The sequence below is a fragment of the Platichthys flesus genome, chromosome 7 (genome assembly GCF_949316205.1).
Source record: "Platichthys flesus chromosome 7, fPlaFle2.1, whole genome shotgun sequence".
NCBI lineage: Eukaryota > Metazoa > Chordata > Actinopteri > Pleuronectiformes > Pleuronectidae > Platichthys > Platichthys flesus.
Window position 1 is genome coordinate 12336965 of NC_084951.1, and position 21336 is coordinate 12358300.

Here is a 21336-nt window from a genome sequence, read left to right on the forward strand (position 1 = left end):
CTAAACAAGCGTTGTATTATCTTAACTAAAAATACAAGCTACTGATATGGTGCCAGCCAGTGCACGCCATCGTAAAATATTAAATATCAATATTTATTTTCAGGCAGACAAACAGAGGAGACTGAACCAAATGCAAACTATATAGAAGCTAAAATGGACGAAGGGCAGAACTGCAGATCTGTATAAAGCACAGTAGACCATCTTTAACACCATTCGAAACATATAGTCTGTCATTTTCTACGAGAACTGGAATGAACTGTACAAATATTGATGACAATGAGGGAGAGATTCTGTGCAGCACCACGTCAGCTCAAACCAGCTGAGGACATACAAAGCTATGAGTCGCCCAACGTGGAGCCTACATCTGGAAAGCTGCTGGCAGTAGTCATCCAAAGACGCTCAGCACTGCTCGCTTCACAAACTGAGTTCCCTGCACATGTCTATTTAAGTTCACCCAAATCCGCACTGACGTATTATGACCTCTTCCACTGTCAACTTGATTGTGCAGTCAGCACACAGTGGATGGCAGTTGCAGTAGGGTAAACAGAAAACTATTTAAACATAAAGGAAAACTGCATTTGGTGGCTGCTTTGCTTTGAATCCAACGTGCCCAGATACGATCCAGCAACTGTGTTCCTCACCAAGTGTCTTAAGCCGGTTCAGAGATTCCAAAACTTACAAAAATAAAGTTTCATTCTGTTATTTGCTTTGGAGCGATTTGTGGCATTCATGATACATTTTGACAAATACATTTAAAAAGTGCCACTGAGAAGGTTTTGCAGTAAGAGCCATTTCCAGGTGTTGGCTGGTCAAGCCAGATCTACATCCACAGAAGTTGATCATAGCAGATTCCAGGAAGTTCAGTAGTTTGTTTTTAAGCTTGATCAACTTGATCTTAAATTGGAGGCAATTTGTCTTCATACTGCGGTGGTGGGGTGAGTGGCTCAATACTGATTCCAGCTGCTGGCTGAGAGTTATCAATGTTTTTCATGTGAAGCTTCTCCGATTTAATCCTGCGGATCTTGATGGGGAGGAAATTGCGGGTAGTTTTTCCGGCTCTACGGTTTGACGCGGAGGCGGCAGCAGACGGCGCACTGGAAGCCGGGGTGGGCGGCTGCGGTCCGGTATTTGTGACCTCCGATCCCTCATATTCATACTGCACTCCATCGACCTCAACCAGGTCATCGTAGGAAGGTAGATGTGAGGAGCTTGGGCAATGGTTGCTCTGACGAATGGGGTACTTGCCACTGCCCACGGCCTCTTCATAGCTGGGTACAGCATACCTCTGGGCTTGTTCCTCAGGACTGCGGACATGTTTGACAAATAAAAATTAGCCAACATGAATTTTATTAAAGAAATAATATGAATATCATCTTCAATCAAACTTAAATCATAAATTGTATTCAAGCTGACAGGACATTTCATTTTGGTTGAGAAAGATAAAAACCACTTGCACTGGCCAGACAGCAATTATTTTCCCTCCACTGTTTGCATTGGTCTCCCGTGATGGATCACTCTTATTCATTGCTGGTTACTTGGTGAAGCTCTCCTAGTAAAGCGCAGGGTAACCAAGGGTCCCAAGAAGATTATGGGACAGGAAATGGTGATGAACGACTCCCATGATCCACCACTGTTTTTTATGATGTCATCAAACTAGAGCTGTGCCTTAATTAAGGGGCTCCATCCTACAGAAGCTGCATTTGTAGACCAATTGCTTAGATGCAACAGCGCTGCATCTAAGCTTTCTCGTTTAGGAGGCTCCTTCAAATATGGCCAACAAACGTGTCCTTCCATCCACAAGAAATGAAAGCATCAACAGGTGGATCCCTCCCTGGCCCGACCTCATATCGCTTCGGTGACAAACTGTTTTTAAAAGAGGTAATGGCAGGTGATGCCAATAAAAACAAATCCTCTGTAGACCTGACCATCTCCTCTCACTACATTTCTAGGGAAACAAGCTTAAAGAATCAACACAGTTCCTTGTCTAAAATGGGTAGTTTACATTGACTAATCAATTTTCTCCTCACAGACACGATGTTACGACCCGCCTCAAGAAGAGTCTTTTGGGGAAATAAAATGTTTACTCATAATGTAACTATTGTTGAGGTAGAAAATCAAGCCTGGACTCACGTTTCTCTCTCCTCTTGCTCTATATCTGCCACTCCTCCGTTGTTCTGGGCCTCCTGGAGACTCCGCTGCTCTCGCTGTTTGTTCCTCATTCCCACACACAGGGACAACAGCAGCATGACCACCCCGGAACCCACCAAGACGAAGGCCACAGACGACGCTTTATTTTTCCTGCTCCCAACGTCCGTTCCTGAGCTGCTGCTGTTATTGCCGGATGCCTCTGCAGGTACGACGCTCCACACGATCATCACTATTCCCAGGGCGATGAGCCCAACCCCGAGAGCACAAAGAGCATACTGGGAACCTGAGTTTCCAGTGTTTTGTGTGTTGATAGTGTTATGGGGGTTGATGGCAGTTCCTCCTCTGCCAAGGCGGCTCGGTGGTGTATCCAAACTGGAACGCATGTTGTCAGTCCCCAAACTTCAGTCTGACCAGCTGCAGAGAGGTCAGAAACTGTGGATAGAAAGGAATTTGATATCAGACACAATGACATAACAGAATGACAAAACATTATTATTAATATTATTAAAGAGCCCAACCAATGTGAATTTTGGGTAAAAATATGAGTAAAGAAATCTGACACTTATTCCTAAGTATTTGTTACCAAGCCCGATACATTTCATCCCCCTAGACCGTATAAATAACTTCAAATTGAAATACATAGAACTTGAATAGAGAAATAAACAATGGTGTTTGGACTCTAATTCAAATCCACAGTCGCTCTTGACATTTCTGTTTAACTTTAAAACTCTGCAGAGACAATATAATTCCTTCTAACACGCCTGTGGGGTATTTGAGGTGAGGTGGTATGTATGAAGGTTTGACCAATCACGTCTCTGCTAGCGAGAGATTTCGTCATTGTGTGTGTGAGAGTCCATTTTTCATGAGAACATAAAATTCACTCCAGTAAAATAACCATAGCTTCTAGTAACATGTGTGTGGCACAGTAAAGCATTTACAGAAGAAGTCACATGTGACTCAACACTCTACAAGGGGCAGATTTGATCACAGCAAAACAACAACCTCAACATATATGGACCATAAAAATCGCACAGTTTGTTTTCTTTTGTTTAAATCTATCATATTGATCATTAAGTGTTACAGCTTAAAACAAAAATAAACATTTTAAAAAGGAAGAATTTGTTTAGAATGGATTTACATTTTCCACAGAGTAAAACTGAAATAGTCAGCATATGCATGTTTACAAGAACATAACAATAAGCCAGTGATCACAAGGCCTCCCCTCCTGTGCAATTTTTAAATCTTCGCTAGATCAGAGAGTAAAGGAGTCGTCTGCTGGGAACGTAAAAGCATATAGTCCAGGAACTGAACTGTGTATGAATAACCTCTCTGACCATTAAAGAATGTCTTCATGAAGTGCTCACACCACAGGCTTAGCCTTGCATACCCCAACAGAGTTTGTCTGCGAACACGCCCGACCGATGTTGATTTTGGGTAAAAATATGAGTAAAGAAATCTGACACTTATTCCTAAGTATTTGTTATCAAGCCCTGATACATTTCAGCCCTAGACCCTATAATTAACTTCAAATGTAAATATAATTTTTAAATACAACCAAAAACATAGAACTTGAGTAGAGAAAATAAACAATGGTTTTCTGATGTATTTCGTCAACATAAACACTGACATCGATATGTCTGTGAAAGGCACATATCAGCCGACTTTTCTTGGCGAATCAACAAGTGTTTGGACTCTAATTCAAATCCACAGTCGCTCTTGACATTTCTGTTTAACTTTAAAACTCTGCAGAGACAATATAATTCCTTCTAACACGCCTGTGGGGTATTTGAGGTGAGGTGGTATGTATGAAGGTTTGACCAATCACGTCTCTGCTAGCGAGAGATTTCGTCATTGAGTGTGTGTGAGTCCATTTTTCTGGAGAACATAAAATTCACTCCAGTAAAATAACCATAGCTTCTAGTAATGGGTGTGTGGCACAGTAAAGCATTTACAGAAGAAGTCACATGTGACTCAACACTCTACAAGGGGCAGATTTGGTCACAGCAAAACAACAACCTCAACATATATGGACCATAAAAAACACAAGTTTGTTTTCTTTCGTTTAAATCTATCATATTGATCATTAAGTGTTACATGTTAAAACAAAAATAAACATTTTAAAAAGGAAGAATTTGTTTAGAATGGATTTACATTTTCCACAGAGTAAAACTGAAATGGTCAGCATATGCATGTTTACAAGAACATAACAATAAGCCAGTGATCACAAGGCCACCCCTCCCGCGCAACTTTTTAAATCTTTGCTAGATCAGAGAGTAAAGGAGTCGTCTGCTGGGAACTAAAAAACGTACAGTTCAGGAACTGGTCTGTGTATGAATAACCTCTCTGACCATTAAAGAATGTCTTCATGAAGTGCTCACACCACAGGCTTAGCCTTGCACACCCCAACAGAGTTTGTCTGCGAACACGCCCAGACCTGCTGGTGAGTGACAGAGGGGATCTGGAAGTCAGAACAACCCAGCTCCATTTTAGGAAAACCCCCAACCACACACACACCCCCTCACTGAAGAATGCCCGGCATGAGGCTGATCATGACAGTTGGGACACATGCAGCATCCCCATTTCCACCCATACATATATCCCCTCGCCGGCCTGTGACATGTGGCAGGGTTGGCTTGAAGGTGTCACAAATCATGGAGATATGTGAGCTTAGTCCCAGTTCAGCCTGGAGGTATATATTTATAAATTACATTTATTTAACAGTAAAAGTGAGTAAGACATTGACAGACGTGCTCATAACCTCATCATCAAAGCTGTAGACTACCGAGAACTACTGAGGGGATGGGAGGGGGGGGGGCTTTTGCGTAAAGTGGAAGTATTTCTTCTTCTGCACCCAAATGTTTACTGACACTAAATAATCAAAGATGTTGCAAAGGATCCTGTTACACTTCCTGTGCAGCAGAGAGACGGGGATGTGTGTGTCGTGGGGTTTTTAATCACACGTCCACACTGAACGGTTGTTGTTTCAGCGACACTTCGCCAACACCACAGTCCGGAGTCACGTCTCAATGAAACGCGGGGCGGGTGGGTTCCGTTTCCTCACTGCTGACGTCACGCAGCGCAACTAAAAACCTAACAAACTTTATATTGAAAAACATCCCGGTCCCTGCTGGGGGGGGGGGACTTTTGTTGGCACAACATTTTTAGCGGTATAGATGTGTGTTGTGTGTGTTTGTGTGTCTGCTCCACTCACCTCTGCATCGTTGGACAAACGCAAACTCAAGTCACGTCTTCTTCTTCTTCTCCTCCTCGGAGCTACCAGATGTGGAGGGTTACACGTGTCGCGGTTCTGCGCCGGCGGGACTATTATGTGTCGCAATTCTGCGTCAAATCAGCGAGTGTAGATGAGGAACTTAAGTTTCCTCTCCACAGACACAGACGGGCCCGGTTGGAGGGCGGGAGGGTGGGAGGGGTGAGGAGGGAGGGGGCACCGAGCTCCACTTCCAGTTTCATTAACCTCCTCAGTGCCGGGCCTGCAGCGAGGCGGAGGTTCAGCAGATTCATTCATGCAGTTTGCTCCTCCATCAATTAAGATTAGAGACCAAAGGGGACAGGGCCTGGACTCAGGTTATTGAATTGTTTTGTTTGTTTTTTGTCTGTTTTAAAATCTTAAATCTTGTAAGTCTTGCTGACAAAACACAAACAAACAAACAAACATGAGGGAAAACAACCTTCTTGGCAGAGGATATAGTGTCAGCTCCTGTCACAAAAAGCCTCTTGAACAGACAACTGTGCTATTTAGCACAGGTGGTAAACTAATAAGGGTTGACTTCCTCCTAGCTCATAGTCCAGGATCAGGTATTTATAAGGTGGATTTAAGTAATGAACTGAACGTGGAATATTTCCTTCTGAACATTTATATAATTGGTTTATGTCAGTCCATTATTGTTTTGGCTAGTTGTTAATACGATAAATGTATGATGATGCATACAGTCTCTTGAAAAGTGTGACTGACAACAATATTATCAGATTGACTGATTAAAAAACTTAAAAAGAAGTCCAGCCGCTATGCACCAGGAAAACAAGACATACTTTAGGTCTTTACCACACTTATTTAAACATTCAGACATATTTGCATAAATCTCTTCCAAGTCAAATCTAACCACAAAAAATATGACAATCTTTAAGGGCCTCTAGTCTATTCAAATATATTTGACAATCTGTTTTACACAATGACAGATATCACACTGTTTGCTCAATACCTCCCCATACAAACAGAGACAAGCCACTCAGTTATATATCAACCATTATTGATGACATTTTTAGGCCTACTTCCTCTTAAAAGGGCAGGAGTGACTGTAAGTGGATGGTAAATTACCCACCTACTCGCCGTCACTCCTTTCGAGCCCTTTGGACAGAACCATCCCTCGAGGACCAGGTCAGGTGACACAGAAAGTCCCCCGTCATGCATGTAGTCAACAAACTACATATGTGTGAAGAAATCTACCGAAGATCGTAAAAAAAGGCTCCACCTGGCTTCACTTCCTCTGTCTCAGCCTGCTACAATGAAGACTTGACTATTGTACAATAACGACAAAACCAGTTCGGACACTGGCCATTGCTGTATTGTTCCTTGTAGGTGAGGCGGCCTGGTTGCTCCGGACTCTGGGGAGGTTTTCTTCCTCCTAAGCTTTTGTCTGGTTCCTCTGTTTTACTACACAAGCACATAACCTCACACACACACACACACACAGAGGGAAAGATAGACACAGTGAATACGCCTTGGTTACATCTGGTAACCCGGACTGAACCCCTATCTCTCCCAGCCTGTTATCAAATTAAGTGAGATGTCGGCAGCCTCAAAGGAAAAATGTTACAGTAAGAGAGAGATGAACATGTTCAGAACATTAGCAGCCTCCAAAAGACATAACATCTCATTATAATACAAATATTATAATGGTAAAGCGTTGTTAGCTATTCCAAAATCCAAAAGGAGAGATAGCCTTTGCCGTGAGTTTTAAAGCATGTTGTTACCTGAACATGTTTTATACAGTGTGATAGCTTTAAGTGTTGCGGTAGCAAATCAGTTTAGGCTATAAATATATTTAGTATGGTTTCCTCATTAAATATTATATACTGTGTATCTGTTCCAACAAATATAACCATACATAACTCTAATAACAGATTTTCCTCTAGCCGTCCAATTGGCAAGCTAATTCACTTCCACTGACATTAATTTCTTCATCTCGCTGTTATGGATGTGACGTGGGCGCATAATTTCATTTACCCATCAAACATTTCTACTAATAAGTAGCTCGGTTAATTCCCAGTTGGAAAGTTGCCTGACACGCCTGCTTCGCGTAATCATACCTCTGATATCCCAGAGTGCATCACATAATGAATTGCGTGTTTTATCTGACCTGACCGTGGGTGGATTACAAGAATGTGAGTAAGTGAGAGAGGGACGCTTGCCCCGAGGGCAGCTGTCTCACTCGGTGCTGTGTCATCCTTCACTTGCCATGATAATTGAGTCACTGTGAGTAAGAGGAGGAAGTTGCACCATAACTGTTGGTTGTCACCAGAATACTCTCGAAGAATCAGCCAAGTATACAGAGTCAATATTAGCACAAAGGTAATGGCTGAGTTTTTATGAATCTCTTTTATGTTTGATCAGACGCATTTTCCACTTGCTTTGACTTGTCTAATAGAGTCCAACTGGAATGCAGTGGAAGCACAAACATTTCCCATATGTAATCATTTAATTACCAGACTGAATTATCATCCGTCATTCATAAATCTTCAACGTCTCTACTGCTTCCTCTTTTCACCACTGTCACAGCTCCTCTCAGTCATACAAGGTAGAGGTTGAGACCAAAAAGCTTCCTCCTCAATGTACCCACAAGTTGTTATATGTCTATCGTAAAAGTTGCTATGGTTGTTTGTTTGTTTGTTTGTTTTAATATAGTTGTGATTGTCAATGTGCTTGGAGACCCCTTCCTATTAAAATGTCCAGGACAAATGAAGCATCAGCGTTTAGTCAGGTCCCAAATTCACTCTCCTTTGAACTCTGATTTGGCCTCCACCAGCTCCACAAGTGTCTTTAATTGATAGATGTTTGACTTAAGTTGCAGCTAGTTATTCACGTTATCATTTGGTACTGGTCATGTCTAACTCGCATGTGGCACCTCAGAGAACTACACCCACTAGCAACTGCACCAATTATACTCACCATCAACTAAGCAGCCTCCAAAAAACACAACATCTTATTATAATACAAATATTATAATGGTAACGCGTTGCTAGCTATTCCAAAATCCAAAAGGAGATAAGACCTTTACCGTGAGCTGTAAAACAATGAGCTAAATGAGGCTAAAATCCTGCCTCCAGCTGTGCAGGGGCTGACATCATTGAAACATACGTGAGATTATTGATAATTGGTTTGAATGTGATCATGGAACTGAAGATCCAGTGTGTAAAACTGAGGGGAAATTGATTTATTGGCAGAAATTGAATATAAATGAATCCTCATGATGTTTTCACAAGCATTTTTTACCTAAATTGGACTCATCGTTGTTTTCTTAACCTGAGAATTAGCCCTTTTTTTTAAAATACTTTATTTAAATAGTCCAAACTGGACAAATTAAACACATTTTCAGTTTTTATGACAACTGAAGGCTTACGCAGGTTCTTTTCCATGTTTGTAAGAGGAGGGTCAGTTGAGGGGTATTCAGCCGCAACATTCAACTTCACCACTAGATGTCTCTAAATTCTACACACTGAATCTTCAAGTGGTTACACCTCCCTCCTGTAATATCTCCATTGCCACCAGATAGAGTTTTAGGCTATTGTTTTATAAAAACTATTCTTTTCAAAATGATCTTTTCTTACTTGAATGTTATCTTTATTTCATTAAAAGTAACACTTTCATGTTGACATAATTGCATCTTTACACCTTTTAGCCGGAAGGCTACCGTACAACTCTGGAGTCATCTTCATTTAGCAGTTCAGTTCAAATATTATTCCATGTTCACCACACAGTATAAAACATCAGACGAGGGCGATACATATGTTTAGACACAACAGTGTAAATGTGCAAGATGAAAAATGACTATCAAACATAGTATAATCTAAAATTTAAAATTCAGTTCAAGTCTTTTTTTTGTCCATTGTACTCAGTTACAATGACAAGGCATCACAGACAGCAGAATTGAATGAAACAACAACAGTTTACACTGATATTACACTTTTTAATTTTGTCTTGAAGTAAGCTACCTTGTATTATACAAAGTTTTTTTAATTCTCATTTCCCTCAGAAAACAGACTTTGTCAATATCAACTAGTCAACGAAAACAAACTACATAAACTACATAGAAAAATAATCCTTTATTCTGAATCCTTCCTTCATTCCGTGGGAGAATCTTCTCACCACCTGCTCACAGTGATTCTTGAAAAAGTCTTGCTTGGATCAGGAAACGTGTAAAAGCGTATCCTGTCCCTTTTTAAAAAGTGCAATCTGTCCTCTAAAGGCTCATTTATAGAAAAGAAGAAAACATCCATGTTCGGGGCCTAGATGGAAAACGATTGTCCATGATGAAGAGGATGTCTGGTGCTGCACTCTGATGACCTCACACGTTGGAGACCTCGATGCTGGTGTACCCGTGAATCGGACTTCCCTCGGATCTGGGCGGAGTCTGGTCTCGAATATCCCGGGGAAGAGAGCTGTAGCTGCCATGGCAACTCAAGTCCCGCCCATTGCGTCCTTTGGGGCTGAAGCCTGTTGGAGGCTGGAAATGAAACAAAGTAAGTTGTCTTCTGTCTGACGCCATGCAACTGCAATATATTCGAAATCTCATTAAAGTTGTATAAATGCTGTGTCAAAGGTCAAATAATGCCTCAGCCTGATTCAGAAACCCAAAGTTGATTCTGAAGAGAGGAGGATTTTTTGTTTACCACCTTCACAGCCCTCCGTCTCAGCGAACCCTCGTCATCAGTGTGTCGACCGGCAGAGCTGTGTGGTCGGCCCAGAGAGTTCTGCCGATGTGGGGTCGGTGGCGTTCCTGGGCCTAAACGCTCATAGTCCTGTTTGGCATCTGTCCTGCAGGGAGCACAGGAGGGATCAGGGTGTTGGGGAGAGCTGCAAAGGACATCTGAAAGACACTTCAATGCACCTTTGTTCAACATTTTAAAGATAAATACATCACCATATGCTGTCAGACAAGGTCTTGAGTGATACCTCTCTTTGCATAAACGCTTCAGTGAGTAGAACTATGGTGGAATCTGTTGTGGTCTGTTAAGTGGATGTCTCTCTCACCTGGCAGAGCCAATCAGGGCCTTCATCTCCTCGACCAGATGTCGACGCACCATGTGCTTGCTGTTGGCAATCCCCAGCGCTGTTGCCATGGCCTCAGTGTTGAACGTGGGGTCAAGCACCATGACGGCTCCATGAACTCCACTGTTCAGGAGACTTTCTGCAAACTCCTGCGCAGGTGGATGGAGAGAGGAGCAGTGAGTGAACTAAATTCTTGGATGTAAAATCCACAGCAAATATTGAGTGAAGGAAAAAAGAGAGATATAGCCAGTTGAGCCGAAAAAATAACATATCGAGTGATGCGTTGATATCAGGATAAATTCTCCATTAAAACGCCCTGAGGATGTCAACAGGATGTCAGTCCACATGACGTGAATGTGGTTGTGCCTCATAAAGGAAATGTTTTCCAATGCTAATGTTGATGGGGAGTTATTCATACTGCAGCATCGCCACAGAGGCTGCAATTTAAAGGCATTGTAATCAACCAGTAGCAGCTTACAAGAACAATGACTAAGTCTTTCTATCACACTGTGGAGCTGGGGAGAGCCGAGCAAACGCAGCCTCCACTACTCTCAGTGCAACATGACAGAGATCTTATAATACACATGTTTCAAAGTAATTACACATTCAGTAATAAACTGTAAGAGAAACTTTGTATTTGAATTCATCAGCTTCAATTTTTGTTTTAAGGTATGAGTTTAAACAAGACAATATAAAGTTGATGTAGTGGTTAGGCCTGTCAGAGTGTCTCATGTGTTCAGTGTTTAAGGTGCATTTTTGATCTCTGGTCCCACCTTCATGTCAATGTCTCGGATCCACTTGATGACCCGATGAGACGTCCACACCAGTGGATCCACGTTCTGATGCTCACACTGGACCCGGCGAGCCTGAAGTGCCTGGAACCCATTTTAACAAACAGGATGTCCTCTTTGTTAACTGTAACCACATCCACTGCTGACTGCTGTCTGTGAACCTGACTTCTCAGAGTCCCTCTTACCTCCTTGTCAAAGTTGAGTAGGTGCAGCAGTTCGATGCCCAGCTGCAGACTGACCTGGTGGAACTTCTTAGTGATGTTGAGGTGACGTTCAAGGTCCCGGCGTGTGAGGGAGTTAAGCATGCGGCCGTCCACCAAGTGATTTTGAAAGGCCTGGGCGTACTGGGGCAAGCCTACGTCGCTTAACCAGGCCTTGGCCACCCAGTGGTGGTCCATGTCTGCAGCCTTGGACAGCCTGCAGGCAAACAGTGTCACAGTTGTTTCTCACTCAGCCCTACAGATAGTTTTAGCCACAGTAAACCCACAGAGTTTTCCCCCCAACACCTCAATGAGGTCAACATATTTGGCTTTGAGTGAAATGTCTGACCCATAATAGCCTCAGTGTAAAATAACCCCCTGTATGAAGCTGCTGTGGCTACTGCAGAACCACTGGTTATAACAAACAATTACATATGTTTTTCTTAGATTGATAGAAACCTGAAGAAAATAATAAAAATAAAGAAATAATACTATCCATATAATGTAGCAGTTTAATCTTCCTCTATAACAGTTGCAATACCTTCAAATCTCTCTGAGAAGTTCCAAAGAAAATAGTTCTTATGGATTATGCAGTGTAACGAGGTCTCTCATTCAGGAAAAGCACATTACTGTTTTATTTATTTAATGATTTGAAGTTGTAGAACTGAAAATTCCAAAACCTGGTGACAATATTTATTATTTGTAATTTGAGTGAAATGGCCGCTTAATCTATTTAATGCTGCTGTTTCTAAATGCACTCTGGACAGATGATTATCTTATGGCTGCTTAACACAGAAAGGTTCGGTGACAGGTTGTTTTTAAAACAGTTAATGACACAATCACAGCTTTATTTCTACCCATTCGTTATTCTATAAAAGTCAACAGTAGGACTTCTGAGATTAATAAAATGATCACGCTGCACTCTGTAAATGCTGTTTCTATATCCCACCAACAGAGGGTGCTCTTGCATTACTACATATTGTACAGTTTATAGAAGAGTCTTCTGTGTCCCTTCCTCACCCTCTACCGTTCTCAGCATCTCTGTAGTCCTCGATGGCCAGGCGAAGTTTCCGGCGATGCATTAAACTGCTGACACCTAAACCCAGCTCCAGGTCCTCATCTGTCAGCCCCAGTAAGACCTGCAACATTTCAAGAGTTTGATATTACAGCAATTTTAAGGTGATTGAAAGACACAAGTTACCATGCCAGAGTATCGAAGCCAAATACAAATAGAGGTTTAAAGACGAATAACTGAAGCGATACAAAGTCAGGCATTCGACTGACATAGCCTGTAAAATGATGGTACAGGTACAGATGGTAAGCATATTTTTAAAAAAAAGTGAAAACAGTGCAAGAATAAAACTTAAAGGTCCAGTGTGTCAGATTTAGGTGAAAGGGATCTATTGGCAGAAATTGAATGTGAAATAACACTAGTGTTTTTCATCTTAATTATACAGATTGTTTTCTTTACCCTATAATGGGCCCTTTATATTTAAATACTTAATATTTAAACCAAGAGAAGGTCCTCTGGCGGCCACCATAGAGTGGCCGCCATGTTTTAAACAGTAGCCCAAACTGGACAAAATAAACACCTATGCCAACTGAAGGCTACCACAGTTCCTCTTTCATGTTTGGAAGGGGAGGGTAAGCTGAGGGGTATTCAGCTGCAACATGCAACTTCACCACTAGAGGTCCCTATATTCTACACACTGAACCTTTAAAGAATAAAACTTACATTAAAAAAAAAAAAAAAATGAAATCAACGTCTGGTTTTATCCAACCTTGCCACTCTTGATGTTTTCTGAGCAGGTGCGGATGTACATGGGCATCGCCATGACAACCTCTAGCCAGGCCTGCACAGTACCCGCCCTCCACTGAGACATGGGCGTGGTCCTGGCCAGCTCCACCTGCTGGAGGCGGTCCAGCTGGTCCTCTGACCCGTCTGAGAGGCTGTGGCGAGTGGGGCTGGACAGGCCATCTGAGTCTGGACGGGTGGGTTGTTGGGTTGGTGGGTGAGGGAAGGGGGTGGGGGAGACATGTGGATGATGTAGTTGAGGTGGTGAGTGTCGGAGGTGGGTGTAGTGAGTAATGAAAGAGCAACATGTTCAATAAAACATAGCGCAGTATAAATGAAAATCAGTTTAACATAAAATTAGCCCAGTGGGGGAGAAAGGAAAGTAGACGTAAGTGATTTCTGCAAAATAAATGGGCTTATAACAACATCCTACACTTTTGGCTGCACGACAACAAGCCAGGCGTTTGCCTGAGATGCTGTAAACACAAGTTGCAGCTTTTATAAGCAGCTCCACGCTTCAGAAGTCCGTTAAACCGGCAGCTGTTTGAGCTGCCGAGCTAACATGACTCATCTGTCTAAATTAGCCGGCAGCAGCGACTCAATGAAAATGCAAGCGCTGCTATTGAGAAAAACATCTTATACTTTGATACATTACGATCACATAAAATCTGCCTCACATAGTTGCAAATCAGACTAGATTCTAGCTTTAAATAATAATGAGTCATTTAAATACCCTTTTAATTTGTTTCCTGTAATAATGAATTGTTTTTGTGTTATCATTGGGTCGAATATGCATTTTTTCTAAGTATTTCAGTGAGGAATCAATCAAAGAAATCCTTAACCACACTTTGTTCATTTTACTCAGAAACATTTCTCTGTCTTGACCAGCAGGGGGCAATCTAGCGCCAGTCCAGGCCTCAGCACCGGGTCGCCTACAAGTAACACGGTTTGTTCTCATTACTTTGAACATATCATTGTTCTGACTGCTTGTGACAAACATGTGTGGAGGTGTGACTTGTCAGCTTGATGTTCTAGGCTGTTGAAGAGGGAGAAAGCTGTCACTGCTCGACACTCAGTCTGTGAAGCATCGCAGAAAACTGAGAAACGACTGTAAACCACACATCCAGCACTACATGACGAGGAGAGCAGATAGATGGTCACACACACAATCAGCAAGACAAGTCCTTTTGTTTGATGACAAACTTAAATATACTCACTCCTCTAATACTTCTTGAAAACCACCACATCAGTACAGATACTAAACGGCTCTCGATGCAGTCTTACATGCATATAGCCATGTGCACTGTGGCTCACCCACGGACCGTTCATGGTCCAACACTGTAAAGGCTCCTGGGAAACTAATATACCATGGATCAGTGCATCCACCTCACAGTTCAGTCATAAAGCAGGGGCCACAGAATCCAGAAATCTTTCCTGTTTGACCCTTTACTCTCCAAAACATCCATTTCATGTCAGACAAAGATGTGAGACTGAAGGATGCTCTCTAGCTGAATTATCGCTTCTGGTTTTGAAGTCAATTTGTTTCCCGAAAAAACAGTGAGAATGTTTTCGGCAAGCTCACAGTACCATTATGTTTTTACTCAGAAAGTAAGAGAGTCACAACTGAATGATTGTGATTTTGTATTTAAAAAACCCCATCTGTAAGTCATTTCAAACTGGATGTTATTATGGGCCCTCCTAAGACTAAAGGATGGACTGAATGTGCACTTCTTAGTGCTCTTCTTAGTTCAAATCTTTTCAAGCTCAATCAATGTATTCTGAGATAAACTCCAGAGTGGATCTCCTATAAGATCCTTTTCTGTCATGCTTCTACAAAGAATTGACCGTCTAGTTGAAGTTGGACAGTTTGATAGTTAGGTCCCCCTGTGGGGCTGGCCATACTATGCCTTATTTAAAACTCATTAAAAGTGAGCCAGAAGGACATCACCTACAGCTATATGGTAATTATTATTATTATTACTTTGAGATTGCTGGTTTAGTAAATTATGTTATTCTGTGAGTTTACGAAAACCACAGTCTATATATACTGTAGAGAAGGTAAGGAAAGAATAGCACTATGTCCACTACACATAGGATAAATAGACTGTTGCTTAATTGTGTTTAATTTGTCTGTTAACTGCTAAATTTAAATAGTTAAGATATTTGGTCAAATGATTTCACTATCTGAAGTGTATACTGAATTAATGTTAGTGCTTCATAGAAAGAGTTTAATATTAAACCCAAGAAATGTTTCATAGACTGTGACACGCCATTGTTTTTGGATGGTTTACATCAGATCCAGGTGAAACTTGAAGAAGTGCTTTATGATCCAGGGTCAGTTTGTGACGTCGTGTGAGAGTTAGAAGGCATCTTCAAACACAGCTTGCAACCCAACACAACCGATTTCAAAGCAATTGGAGCCGGTGCAGCTCGGCCTTACTCGGTCTGATTGATCACGTCATGGGTCACTCGACTGTGTTGAGAGTCCGGTGCAGGTCAGACAAGAGGGGTTGGTGTTAGAGGTCAGGGGTCAAACCAAGGCAGAACATTATTGACACCGTGTGCTGACACATATGAGTTGTGTTCCAACAATTCCGACATGGCTTCCTTTCCCTCCTCCACTATTTTTCTTCTTATTGATTTCAATACAACAGAAGAGGAAATAAGTGCTTTCCAGTCGTGATGAGGAGTTGAAGGTGGGGTAGAGAGGAAAGGAGGCCATGTGGAGGCTTTCGGGATGCAGTCCTGTCACAGAGGGACTTGCAGGGTTGAGGGAAGCTTACGCATATGTTAAAAATGGCAGCCACCCCCTCCCGGCATAAAGGGACGAATCAGGATTAGAGCCAGACAACAACAGAATGAACACATACACACACACACAAACATCAACACAGGGAAAGAGAGGACAGCCACATGGAAATTCATCGATACTTATTTTATTTTTAAAATAATCTTATTTTTCTCATTTACTTCTTTTGAGGGTCATTTTTTTGCCATGCCTTTAAAAGTCTGCCACTAGCCACTTCTAAACATCTCAGGACCTCATGGTAGAAGTCCTCCACCGAGGCCTACATCTTTGACTTTAAATAAAACTCTTTCATAATAATATTAATAATTTCATTTCTGCAGTGTTATCTCATTTACAAAAAGGAAAATATCCGTGGGAAAAAGAAAAGGACAAAAAAGACCCTGGCTCAAAACATAAACTGATACAATATTTTACGATTGGTACGTTTGTGTCCCCCCCCTCCATCAGCAGAGGAGCATGTCGGTTACAAGAACAAAATAAAAGTAGCCTCGAGTTTATACATGTCATTGAATGTGTAATGACATGATCTGCGAGCCCGAGCGTAGGATGAGCTCAGGGTTAAATGATAATCCCCTCACTGCTTACCTGGGCACTCTCTTTTGACAAGCATTGTGATTAAATACAGCTCCAACATGATCGGTGACTCTACAGTGTCTCAGGTGAGACCGACAAATACCCAGTGTTAGTTTTAATATCAGGGAGAGACACGACTTCCTGGCGGGGCAGTGCAGACTCCGGCTCAATCCAACGCACGGATGAAAATAATCCAGTGTCTTTATAAGTCATTCTTTTGCTTAAGAAATGCTATTAACCTTTGGCACAGAGTTAATTGCTTTTTTATGTAACAATGGCTTGAACTGGCACTTGCTATTGTTAAAGCAGTTCACTGAAGGTCCGCTCCATCATCAGGCCGCTAAAGTGAAGCTGTGATTATCTGGTAAAATGACCTAATTCCCTGGGTTTGAAGAAGAGGTAATCAATCTAATATTTACTGTGTTTGAATAATTGATGTTGATGTTATCGCTTATTTTGAGATAATAGTGTTTTTTGAGGTTATCTTAAGTGTAACTCTACTTCCAGCAGCCTTTTCTAAGTGTTAATAGAACAATAGCCAGAAGCTACTGTAAGATCTCACAGAGAGAGAAGGGTACAAAGCCCCATGGAGGAGTGGAATAATTATTTCCTCATTCTAAACGGAGCACGTGAGGGACTGTTGACTTTGTTGACCTCTACTGTTTCAAATGTAATTTAGCATGAAGAGCTGGTAGGTGCAGATTAAAAAACATTACGTTTGGGATGTTAATCTCTAGAAGGTTTATCGGAGCAGCAGAGGTTCACATTTTCAAATGTTGTCACTTTATTCCAAATGGAGGAAATCAAGAATAAACACCGTGAAATCAGTAACTGACCTCTCTTTTTTTTTCTGTTCTTTTAAACAGGCAGTTTTGTCCCCATCTCGACAACATAGCCAGAGAAAGACATTAGTGTTTAGAAGGGTTTGGTTGAACATGCGTTTGTGGACTGGGACTACGTGCATGCATGTCACACATGTACCTTCTATCCTGACAGATAGAAAACACATTTCTTACATTTCCTGTTTGGCGTCATGTGGCTGCGGAACAAAACTGTTCTGCATAGAGAGTTCAGTCCTCGCTGAGCGACGTCTTTGAAGTCTCATTGGACAAAAACATCGAGGAGTGCCTCTGCACAGTTTTCTTGGCGGTTGATGGAAGTGTCGTGCAATCGCGCTGGAGGTGGATTTGAGGAGTCTGCATGGGGCCTACAGGAAACTGTTCTCGTCATGGCAGTGTGGGAGGAGGGGGGGGGGGGGTGGACCAGGCAGGACAATAAACAGGGAGGAGTTTAAGTTAAAAGGTAGTGAGGGGGAGGGGGGGTTGGGGGGGTACATGTCAAAAATAACAAAAAGGCATTCAGGACGAGGAGACATTTACACGCACAGAGTGCACATCAACCGTTGTTATTTACAAGTACAGCAGTCCTTCAAGTTTCCAGTTGAGTGAAAACAAAAAGTCAAAATGTAAAGAACAATTCAAAGATCCAATAACACAGCCGCTTTGCAGGGCAGATACAATAGAACACATCCACGTGGTCGCTGTGTCCCACTGTTCACTCTATTTACACAACCGCACATACACACAGGTGCAATTTGCCCTGGAAGGTTTTCACTTCAGCGAAGCGAGACGCGCCTCCGGCTTCTGACATGGCCTCCGACCATGGACGACACACATGCACACACTCTCACACACGTGCACACGCAAGTATGCAATGCGTGTGTGAGCTTGCACAGGCACACACATTATTATATCTGTACACGCTGACGTCAAACACACACCCGTCCTCTTGCACACACATGCACGCTCGCTTCAACACGACTCTGTCCACTGATCATTTGCCACAGCGGCCCTCCAGGTGGTCCGCTCGGACATGTGTGCTCTACCAGTCTGCATCTTCCTCAATGTAATAATCAGGTGTTGAAGTACCATCAAACAAACCAGGGTCGAGGGACTTGCGCTGCTTCCCCCGGGCGAAGACACGCGACAGCGAGCCCAGCCCCATCTTCTCTTTCTTCTTCTTGCGCTTCGCCTCCTCCAGATCTTCTAGGGACTAAAAGAGGAGAGAGAGAGAGAGAGGGAGAGAGAGCAGAGGGGACAAGACGATGAAGAGACGGGCCAACAAACAGAGATGTGAGAGCAGAGCAGTGGGTGAAGGGGTGCAGAGTGGGCGATAAAGACCAGGGGAGATAAAGGATCACAACACAAAAGGGAAGTGGATGCTTTACATGCTGCGAGGCATGCACCCATTCAACAACTGGTTTTCACATCAATCCACGTGACAGCTGCGGAGTGAGGCCACAACAGACTGTGTGGGGCAGAAACACCAGCTCAGCCGGAATGAAGCAGCAGCGGCCACGCAGCAGGACAGTTGGCAGTTGCCACAAAGGAGGTGATTACGGTGGTGCAGAGGTGGGCAGCTCTTACATTGCAGAGGGAGTGAGTCCGATGGCGCGGCGAGTTGATGTCGCTGGGTGTGGACGAGCGGTCCCCCTCCAGCGCCGAGGCGTCGGAGATGATGGAGGGCTGACGCGAGTGGCAAGGGCTCACCCGCACGGCAGCCACTAAACGGGACAGGGAGGAGAAGAGAAAAGAGGCGTGTTTTCTTTGGGGTGTGTTTGGGCACCAAATCTGGTCGTTCTTAAATAAATAAAATATATATATATGTGTTTTAAAAATCCCCAAACCAAAGGCCGGTAATCCTCTGCAGTTGCTAAGCAACAGTGAAAACAGCTTCACAGAGGTTGAGCCAATGAGACTGAAACTGTTCAACCAATTGCGTCGCCGGTGAGGATTCGTGACAACTCGCATCTTCTTCTAACTCCAGATGCCACCATTAGTCAGCAGCCTGTTTGAACCTGCAGCTCTAAGAGGACTGGGCACTTTGTGTCGTACTGGGCGGCGTGCAGCCAGTTGTCCAGTTTCGCTCTTTACAGTGATTATGATTAGTTTAACTTTTTTTGGAAGTTCAGGATTAACCTCTCAGGGTGACTGGGGCTAGATAACACTCAATAATTCATTAGCCTTTTCTCAATTGGGAAATTATGTTAACATAGTAAAAGCTCCAGGCTGCCATGATGTTATAATGATGATCATTATTTTTATAATAGTAATAATGATAGGGTTGACCCCTGGATCATTCATTTACTACAACTTTTAACTGGTGCTGCTATTACAAATCACTATTATTATGTCTATAAGTATCACTCTTAATATTTTTGTAACAACCAGTTTGACAGAGTTTAAATATGACAGTGACAAAACTGTTCCTGGTCTCTCGCCCCCTTTTCCACCCACTACTACTACCTCCCCCATATATCTCCACACTGAGCCGGGATCTGTTGGAGGTGTCTTCCTGTTAAAGGGGAGTTTTTCTTTTCAAGTGTTGTGCTTGGAAATCGTGGGAACTGTTGGGTTTCTCTATAATAGTGTAAGATCTTGACCTTACTATGTAGATTGCCTTGACATCATCTTTGTTATTATTTGTCGCTGTACTCAATATCTCGAGGGGCCCAAAAATGTAATAATTACAAAGTTAAGTGAAAAAAGCTGAACAATTTAAGCAATCATAGAGAAAAAGTTTTCCTTAAAAACATGTTTGGAGCTTGGCAGACTAATGGTTTGATTCCACTTCTGACTGTATTTAAAACACTTGCAACAGAAAGAAACCGGACACAAGAACCAACCCAACCGTTTATTAGCTGCCACTATCCTCAAATATGGAGGAACAGCTGTTTGCAGCAGAGACAAATGGAAGCTGCAAAGCCAGAAGTTAGTTCCCTGTACCTGCTCCAAAAAGCAAATGAAGTGTCACGACCAGAGCAGCAGCGGGGGGGGGGGGTCGGCCGATAATGTGGAGACATTGAGCAGATGGCACGAGTGAATGTGTGTGAAGCTGGTTTGACATGAGGATGCAGCAGAAGGTGAACGACTGTTAAAGAATCGTTGTGCTAATGAGGAGGATGCTCGAGTACGCGGGCCTACCTTGTCTGTCGGTGGGATGCCCGGTGTGGACATACAGGGTCTGCTGACTCTGTCTGATGGCCGCCGTCAGGGGAAGGTCCGCATGCATCACCCACTCCTGGTTGCTACCGTTCACCACAGTCTCCGTGGGCATGGCCAGCGAGTGACGCTTGGGCACGTCCTTGGTCAGGGTGGCTAGTGACTGTTTGGCCTTAAGGAGGTAGACAAACACACAGAGGCAATCAGGCCGCGAGGAAACGAGCAACAAGCTACAATCCTGGAGAGAAACCTTGCAGGGGGGGTGGTTGTATTGAAGTGAGTTGGTGTTGTTGTTGTTGTTGTGGTTTTTATGCATTTTTTTGCATCTGTGTGCATGTGTTTATGTTAAGTTATGTATCCAGAATCCCACTGAAAGTCTCATGCACATATGACAGACCTCACATGGGCTGTATTTGTGTAAGTCTGTTGTTGTGTGAAATCTCGCTGCAGCCGCACTGAAAGGAAAACAAATTCATAGTGTATCTGGAGGAGATGTTTTCTTCCCTTTCCAGTTAGGGGTTGGTGGGGCATACAAATGGAGATACTGGATAAAATGAAGCTTTTCCACAAGTTTAATGAATACATTTGCTCTGCAGAGCCCTGTCACAATGCACAATTCACCACTTTTTAGCAGGAACCACAATGAGCCCCTGAAGCCTTGGGAGATGTGTTGGTATACGTGTGGTTTGTGTCTATTGAGAGCTTTGTTTGTGTGTGTGTGTGTGTGTGTGT

At 42.8% G+C, this 21336-nt stretch overlaps 3 protein-coding genes across 5 annotated transcripts in view; all 3 read right to left on the reverse strand.

Moving 5' to 3' along the window:
- Positions 1-388: 388 nt before the first annotated feature.
- Positions 389-5541, reverse strand: tmem51a (transmembrane protein 51a). The gene is made up of 3 exons (XM_062391643.1): positions 5360-5541; positions 2131-2580; positions 389-1304 (listed from the first exon to the last, which is right to left on the reverse strand). Exons 2-3 carry the CDS (start codon positions 2529-2531, stop codon positions 896-898), a joined length of 810 nt encoding a protein of 269 aa, XP_062247627.1. The 5' UTR covers positions 2532-2580; positions 5360-5541; the 3' UTR covers positions 389-895.
- A 3791-nt stretch (positions 5542-9332) lies between these two features.
- Positions 9333-13178, reverse strand: LOC133956518 (kazrin-like). Of its 2 annotated transcripts, none has more exons than XM_062391640.1 (6): positions 12447-13178; positions 11412-11643; positions 11209-11310; positions 10418-10584; positions 10057-10201; positions 9333-9890 (listed from the first exon to the last, which is right to left on the reverse strand). In XM_062391640.1, exons 1-6 carry the CDS (start codon positions 12572-12574, stop codon positions 9732-9734), a joined length of 933 nt encoding a protein of 310 aa, XP_062247624.1. In that variant the 5' UTR covers positions 12575-13178; the 3' UTR covers positions 9333-9731. The 2 variants fall into 2 exon arrangements, with proteins under 2 accessions (XP_062247624.1, XP_062247625.1); XM_062391641.1 differs by having other exon boundaries at positions 12454-12567.
- A 2959-nt stretch (positions 13179-16137) lies between these two features.
- Positions 16138-21336, reverse strand: part of LOC133956517 (kazrin-like) — a 108105-nt gene continuing 102906 nt past the window's right edge. For both annotated transcript variants that reach the window (XM_062391637.1, XM_062391639.1), the window contains 3 exons: positions 20587-20776; positions 19030-19166; positions 16138-18655 (listed from right to left, as the gene is read on the reverse strand). In XM_062391637.1, the coding sequence (XP_062247621.1) occupies positions 18485-18655; positions 19030-19166; positions 20587-20776 (498 nt within the window). In that variant the 3' untranslated portion in view covers positions 16138-18484. The remainder of the gene's footprint in view (positions 18656-19029; positions 19167-20586; positions 20777-21336) is intronic.

What these genes read in the sequence shown, in the direction of transcription:
- tmem51a (XM_062391643.1), bottom strand. Translation starts at nt 2,531, where the DNA reads ATGCGTTCCAGTTTGGATACACCACCGAGCCGCCTTGGCAGAGGAGGA. An exon ending in GAGCAAGAGGAGAGAGAAAC is followed by an intron (nt 1,305 to 2,130) that starts GTGAGTCCAGGC and finishes ACATGTCCGCAG; the next exon opens with TCCTGAGGAACAAGCCCAGA.
- LOC133956518 (XM_062391640.1), bottom strand. Translation starts at nt 12,574, where the DNA reads ATGTTGCAGGTCTTACTGGGGCTGACAGATGAGGACCTGGAGCTGGGT. An exon ending in GATGCTGAGAACGGTAGAGG is followed by an intron (nt 11,644 to 12,446) that starts GTGAGGAAGGGA and finishes GTTTGCCTGCAG; the next exon opens with GCTGTCCAAGGCTGCAGACA. An exon ending in TACTCAACTTTGACAAGGAG is followed by an intron (nt 11,311 to 11,411) that starts GTAAGAGGGACT and finishes AATGGGTTCCAG; the next exon opens with GCACTTCAGGCTCGCCGGGT.